This window comes from Macaca nemestrina, chromosome 5 (assembly GCF_043159975.1).
Source record: "Macaca nemestrina isolate mMacNem1 chromosome 5, mMacNem.hap1, whole genome shotgun sequence".
Classification (NCBI taxonomy): domain Eukaryota; kingdom Metazoa; phylum Chordata; class Mammalia; order Primates; family Cercopithecidae; genus Macaca; species Macaca nemestrina.
The window spans coordinates 148,805,355-148,812,616 of NC_092129.1; the positions used below are offsets into that span (position 1 = coordinate 148,805,355).

A 7,262-nucleotide genomic window follows, 5' to 3' on the forward strand; every position below is an offset into this window, starting at 1 on the left:
GGGTCTGCACTCTGGAGGGGTGGGGGACACTCACACCGCTCATGAGAGCTGCTGGCATCACTCAGCTATGGACAGGAATGGGAGATACCCCGATGTACCACCCCAGTCCCAGGGTGGAGTAAGGGCCAGAGGGACAGGGGCAGATAAAGGGGGCTCAAGACTGAGGGAGACGGGGCACCGAGAAGTAGAAAGGGTAGATGCTCAGAGGGCCCTGGGGATCCGGGGGACTTGTGTTTCCTTGGGTGTGGGGCAGAGTGCTGAGTCAATCGCATGCCTCAGTTTCTAGCCATGCATGGCCCCACTCTGGTTTTCATTATTTATTTCCTCTATCCCTGTTCCTCACTCTCTTCCCCTAGGCCACCGTTCTAATTTAATGTATATTCCTTACATGTGCGCATCCAAATTGCGTGTGGTTGAACTTCTGAAAGACTTCCCTTTGATAATATTTTAAGGTTATATGATGTCATAAAAAAAGGTTTCTTTTGAAGTGTGGTAGAATTAGGAGGTGGCAGGGGCCCCATGCTGGGGAGCCCCTCACATGGGAGTGGGGTTTGGGGAGGGAATGCTGGAGGAAGGAGTCATCTCTAGAGTAAAAAGGGAAGAGGAAAGGCATTCCAGGCAAGCAGCCCAGTCCGGCAAAGGCGTGGAGGTGCGAAACATGGGCCCAGTCCCTGGATGAGGAGCTGGGAACAGCAGGAGAAGCAAGCGGATGGGCCAGGCGGGGCCGGTGCAGTTTGGGGCAATGTTGATAGCTCAGCCCAGGACTGGATGCCATGAGAGGTGGGGAGCTATGGTAGGTTCTTGTGCAGGGTTATGCCCGTGTGGAAGGAGAGTTTGAGAAAAGCAGCCCCTGACTCCTGGGTACCCCTGGTCTCTCTCCTTCCAGCGCTGGCCACCAAACAGACTTACGTCACTTACACCAACCATGCAATCTAGCGAGGCCATGGAGCTGAGCAGCAGGAGGAGCCGTGACCCTGTGGATGGTGCGTTGGGCCAGGGCCACACCCAAGGGCCCAGCTGATGTCTTGCCTGCCCGTGGGCACCCACGGATGTGGCTTGGTGCTGAGGACAGCAGAGCCCCCGGCCGTCACTGCTGGCAGCCTGGGCAAGCTGGGTGAGCGACAGGAGCACGAGGGGCCGGGGCAGTGCCAGGCTACCACAAGAACCTGCATCTTGGACCATTGCCCCTCCCGGCCCCAAACCACAGGGGCTCAGGCCGTGTGGGCCCCAGTGCTAGATCTTTCCCTCCCTTCGTCTCTGTTTGTGCTGTTGGCGACCCCTCTGTCTGTCTCCAGCCCTGTCTTTCTGTTCTCTTATCTCTTTGTTTCACCTTTTGCCTCTCTGGTGTCCCCGGCTGCTTGTGCTCTCGGCCTTTTCTGTGTCTCCTTTCTGGCTCTTGCCTCTGCCTCCTCTCCCTCATCCTCTTTGTCCTCAGCTCCTCATGCTTTCTTGGGTCCCACCTGTGTCACTTTTCTGCCATTTTCTTTCCTGTTCTCCTCCGCTTCATTCTCGTCCAGCCGTTGCTCCCCTCTCCCTGCCACCCTTCCCCAGCTCACCAAACCTTACATGTTGCAAAAGAGAAAAAAAGAAAAAAAAATCAAAACACAAAAAAGCCAAAACAAAAACAAATCTCGAGTGTGTTGCCAAGTGCTGCGTCCTCCTGGTGGCCTCTGTGTGTGTCCCTGTGGCCCGCAGCCTGCCCGCCTGCCCCGCCCGTCTGCCGTGTGTCCTGCCCGCCTGCCCGCCTGCCCCTCCTGCCGACCACACGGAGTTCAGTGCCTGGGTGTTTGGTGATGGTTATTGATGACAATGTGTAGCGCATGATTGTTTTTATACCAAGAACATTTCTAATAAAAATAAACACCTGGTTTTGCACCTGGGCTCCACATCCACTGAGGGTCCTGCCATGGGACCACAGGCTCAGCCTGCAGCTGGAGGGCCTGGACCTAGAGGGAAGCGGGAAATGGGCTCTGGAGACCCAGGGCTTGGGGGCTGTGGAGACTGTTCCCTGGGCTGGGATCTAGTGTGCTGTGGAGGGGCCAGATTTCCAGGTAAAGGGCAGGGACATTGCAGGAAATTCCAGGAATCAGCACCTAGTAGTCCCCTAGTTAGGGGGGATGCTTTGTCCCCAGCCCTGGGATGGTAACATTTCTGCCTTGCCTGTCCTCTGTCTCACACCCCTCACACCTGGGACTGCCCTTCCATCCCCGCCCCCATAACCTGCGCCTCTCTCCTTCCAGCCAGGAAGTCCTCTTCTTGAGAAGTTAACTTCCGAGGCTGCCAGCACTCACAGCCATCCCTTCCTGCTTCTGTTGTCTCCAGGCTCGGGTGCTAACATGATGTGTGTCTGTTGTGGAGATCAGTGTGTTGTATGTGTCCACGTGGGCCCACAAGTGCACGGCACAGGCATGGCCGTGTGGCTGTGTTGGCTGCGTGTCTGTGTGCACGCCCAGCGCGTCCATGCACATGCGTGTCTGTCTTGTTTGAGTGTCTGGTCGTCTGTTTGGGTCCCGGTGGCTTGTGTGGATTCCTGTCTCAGGCCCATGGTGAGCGTTCACCGCAGCTGGCTTCCCTGGCAGGTTGGGAGGTGGGAAACAGGAACACTTAGGGGCTGGGCTCTGGCTGGGGTAAATTATAGAGCCAGCGACACAATGAGGCCATAGGCAGCAGCTGGAGCCCGGGCTGCCTGTGCCTCCCCCTCCTGCCCCGCCCCTGCCCTGCCCCGCCCCCAGGTCCTGCACCCCGTCCCACCTCCAGGCTAGCTGACGGCACTGTGGAGCACAGTGGAAGGGACTGGAGGAACCCTGGGCAGGGGGCCAGGCAAGGACAGGGTATGAGGGTGTGTGTAGGGGTGAGGCTGGGACACTGAATTATGCCAGGTATCATGTCTTCTCCATCAGCCCACTCTTACTTCTGGCCTGGGCATCTCACACACCTGTGTGTAGGAAATCTCTTCTTCCCTGGGATCTGTGTGCAGCACCTAGTAGATGCTCAGTAAGTGTCTGTGTGAGGGACGGAGACAGGAAAGGAGTGCCTCACTGATCATCTTACAGAAGGTTCCTAAGACCTCTGCCCAGGAAGGATTCCACCCAGTGCTCCAGCCCGGTCAGGCAGAACTAGGTTGCCAGATCAAGGGTATCTGCCGAAAGCTTCTAGGGCAGTGGGGGGGTGGGGGTGGGGTGAGGGGTAGGGATGGGGAATGCAGAAGAGGGTACAACCAGCTCTCCCCCAGAATGACTCTGGCAGCACCCCAGCCTGGGCACCCTGCCCGCTCTGTGGCTTACACCCCTCCTGAAGTGATTGCTGCTCTGAGGTCCAAGGCTAGGTCCAGGGCAGGGCCTGCAGGGGTTTGATGCTCAGCCCAGGACTTGCCTAGGTCCCCCTACATCTGTGGGACCCCCATCTAGGTTCCAACGGGAGAATCACCTCTCCAAGGGAGCTGCTGCCCCTCGGCTCCCCTTGGCTCTCAGGAGGGGCCCTCAGGGCCTACCAGTCCCCTGCCAGTGGGGAGAAATAGCCCTGCCCTCAGGGAGCTTCCAGTGTGATGGAGGAGATACAGCAGACTGTGTCCCAAAGTAAAATGACTGTTAGAATGAGGTGGGTGGAGGAGGGAAGCCTTGGGTGAGTGTGACTTTGGGCATCTGAGCCTGGGGTGCAGAGGTGGGCTCTGTGGGCCTGAGGTGGACAGAAAGGAACCAGGCCCTAACAAGACTTTTGCCAGCTAGACCTGCTGCAGCAGTTGGGAGGGTGGGTACTGCTGGGGTCCTGGATCCATCACCTAGAAGGCTCAGGCCAGTGCAGTCAGGACTGGGTCCCATAGCTGGGCTGGGTGGGACCTGCCCTGATGCCTGTGGTGGGAGGGATGCCTGGCCCTTCACGGGTGGCTTGGCTCCTCGCCTTTGTTCTCATCCTCAATTATCAATGACCAGAGAAAGCTGCTAAGAATCTTCACAATGTTAGATTTCAACAAGATGGAGGGGAGGTTCAGGGTCCCTGGCACCCTGGATAGGGAGCCAGCGGCCCCCAGAGACCTTTGCTATGTGCAGGGGGTATGTGCTCACCCCTGCGGCCTCAGCCTCCTCAATGTCTGAACGAAAGGATTGGGCTAGCAGACATCCCATCCCACAGCACACTTTCTAACCAGCAGGGCAACTTCTAGACAATACAGACGCTGGGCTCCCCCCAGACCACTGGACCTGAACTTCTGCGGGGAGGGCTGGGCACAGGCACATTTTAAAAGCTCCCCAGCAGATGGGCCGTGCAGTCAAGTGGGCCAGGTGTGGCACCAGACTTTGGGGTTTGTGAAGTCAGGAGGGAGCAACAGTGCCCACTCGAGCTTGCCTGGGCTCAAGCCCAAGGCTGGGCTGCTGCCAGCCTGAGCAGACACCCAGGAACTTTGAGGCCAGCTGGATGCACAGGGCACTTTTGTGGAACTCCTAGGACCCTGGGGAGACCAGCCTCAGGAGCAGAGTCTCAGGTCCCTTCGGCCTCTGAGGGGCTGTTCTGAGCTCTAATGTCTTATGGTCTGCCCCTCCCATCCTTCTTTCTCAGGCCGTGGAGGCAGAGGCATAGAGCCAGGCAGGACAGAGGTCTCAGTGGGCCACATGCCAGCTGCCCCCACACTGCCTCAGCGTCCAGGCCCTCCAAGGGGTCCTGGGGAGCCCCTGAGAAGATGCTGACCCTGCAGAAGGCTGGGCAGCCCGCTTTCTGACACCCTCACTGGCTCCACAGCTCCCCCTTCCCATCCCAGGTTTCCATGTGCCCACTGAACAGGGAAGGGAGACTGAGGCACTCCCCTGGCACTGAGGGCTCCTTCTGTCCTCCTGCCTGCCCTGGATGATCCTGGCTGCCCCTCAAGGCTTGGCCTTGGCACTCTGAGCCTCACAGGGCTCAGACCACCACCCCCAACCCAGCACTGAATGGCACTCGGCACCGGAATCTCACTTCGGTTGGCAAAAGCAGCAATTAGCATCTAATGAGGCTTCTTGCTTTATTTTTAGGTAACCTCCAAGGCCCTGCCTGTGTAATTCAGCCCGCCATTGCTCGGCAGATAATTAAAGCATGTCACCATAATTTGCCTTTTTTTTCTATAAAGCCCCATAATTATGTTTTTATTGCGAGTGAGGGGGAGAAAGAGGGGAGGGAGAAAACAAAGAGAGGTGGAGTTGGGGCAGGAAATGGGGCTTGGCTCCTTCAGCCAGACCTCCTCCTACTCCATCCACAGAACCAGGACCCCCGCCCCCATTCTGGGTGCAGCTACCCCCTGGGACCCACCTAACTTCCAGGGCACCTCTTCCCCCTTTTCTTATAAAACCAGCCCCAGTTTGCTCCAAAGCACACAGGGCAGGGAGCAGCAGAGCTGAAGCCAAAGTGGCCAAAAGTGGATGATTCTTGAGCGGGGCGTGGGCACATGGGAAGTCTCTGTGCTGCTCTCCTTCCTGTATATTGGAAAATTTCCATAATAAAGAGTTAAACAAAGCTCCACCCCCAGGAAAGGCTTTGCTGACTGCAGGGCAACTGGTATCTGCCCTCAGGGCACTTGTTTCTTCTTTCTGACTATGAGGTGAAGGGCTGTCTTTTTGCACCAGGAGATGCATTTCTGTCATTATTTTGGTGCTGGTGAGTGGCAGTGGGTGATCCTTCCTGGAGCATCTGAAATCACTCTCCAAGCCTGCAGGCCAGCTGGAACAGGCCGGGCAGCTGCACACATGGTTTGAGGGAGCTCACTGCCCCCAAACATCTTCCCAACTCCAGCATCAGTGCCCAGAATTCTGTGGTTAAAGCCTCAGGCATGTTCTCCCAAAACACATCAACCAGCCAGCAACCATACTGGAGTTCAGCATCAAGAAACCAGTTGCCCTGAAGGTGTGGGACAGGGGACAGGTAAGTTTTGAAGTATCTGGTTTTGAAATAGCTCCCCAGATTACCCGAGCTCAAGAGCAGACCCTCCTCCACTTTCTGAATGCCCCTTCAGCCCCAGACTTCATCCTGTATTCAGAGGGCTTGCTCATAGTTTTCACCCACCGCCAGACTGTCAGCCCCCACCAGGGCAAGGCATTTCATTGCAGTGAATCTCAGGGCCTAGGACAGTACCTGGCATATAGTAGGCGTACAAGAAATGTTTGCTGAATGAATAATCAGGGAGATGGGGCTGGAATGGATACTTAGAGGAGCCTGTTTGGCTGTATCCCCACCCGCTAGCACTCAGCAATGTCTGAGTCTCTGCTCAAAGTTAGTTTCTTCACTTAAGCTTCCCACGGTCTTCCCCAGAGGTCTGGGGAGAGCTCGGATGTAGCACGTTTGTTATTGGGTAGAAAGTGACCCCCATCTACCTCCTAGGATGACAGGCATGCTGGAGTGGAAATCAGGTGACCTGGATTCTAGGTAAGGCTCTTCGACCAACTTGCTGTGTGCCCTTGGGCAAGTAGCTTCCCCTCTTTGGGCCTCACTTTCTTCATCCTTAAAATAAAGGATTGAGCTCTGAGTGCTCAGAGCCTGAGTAAGCAGCCAGCGTTCCAGCAATGCAGAAAGGGGAGGCTACTGCCAAGAAGAGTCTTTTGGGGCCAGTTGCTATGGCAACTGTGCACACACTAGGGGGTTGGGGAGGGGCTCGAGTATGCAAATCAGGCCGTTCCTTTGGCTTCCCCAGCCCAGGTTGTCTGTGCCTGGAGAAAGAGGTTTGTTAACATTTGGAGCAGTGGAGGAGGATGGAGAGCCGGTGGGGGTTGTTGGTGGAGGGGACCAGTGAGGGTGGGCCCGCCATCCCTGCACTCTGCCACTCCTTCACTGGCAGGTGAAGAAAGCATAGAATGAGGGGTAAGCTGGGTGGGGCCCCAAGGACCATCCACTGTTCCTCGTCATACACATTAACAGAAGAGGAAACTGAGGCCCAGAGAGTCAGGAGGCTTGTCTAGACTTGAGAGGCCTCGTAAAGCCCCACCTCACATCCTGATCACCCGCCCTCCCTCAATCAGGAAAGTTAGGGGAGTGCATGGTTTTCAGAGGGGCCCGTAAATGCTCTTCTTTCTGAGCTTGTAAGATGCTCTTGGGGAAGCAGGGAGAGGAGCCTGGAGGTAAGGATCTAACTTCATCCAACCCATGGAGGTGGTCAGTTGCCCCGCTGAGCATAGGCAGGATCTGGGGCCATGTACAGATAAGGCCAACTGAGGAGTCAGGTTAGAGACCCTGGCTTTAGTCTCTTGCAGGTCTCTGTGACTTGAGTACCTGAGCCTCTTAGCTCTCCAAACTTCAGTTTCCCCATC

The 7,262-nt window shown here is 56.4% G+C and overlaps 1 protein-coding gene across 5 annotated transcripts in view; it reads left to right on the forward strand.

The window, feature by feature from the left end:
• The window catches only part of LOC105474476 (glutamate metabotropic receptor 4), a 124,607-nt gene extending 123,353 nt beyond the window's left edge, over nucleotides 1–1,254 (forward strand). For all 5 annotated transcript variants that reach the window (XR_982790.3, XM_011729139.3, XM_011729143.3 and 2 more), the window contains one exon: nucleotides 887–1,254. Coding sequence is in view for 4 of the 5 variants with exons in the window: in XM_011729139.3 (XP_011727441.1) it covers nucleotides 887–936 (50 nt within the window). In the remaining variant the exon portion in view is untranslated. The remainder of the gene's footprint in view (nucleotides 1–886) is intronic.
• The last annotated feature ends 6,008 nt before the right edge of the window (nucleotides 1,255–7,262 follow it).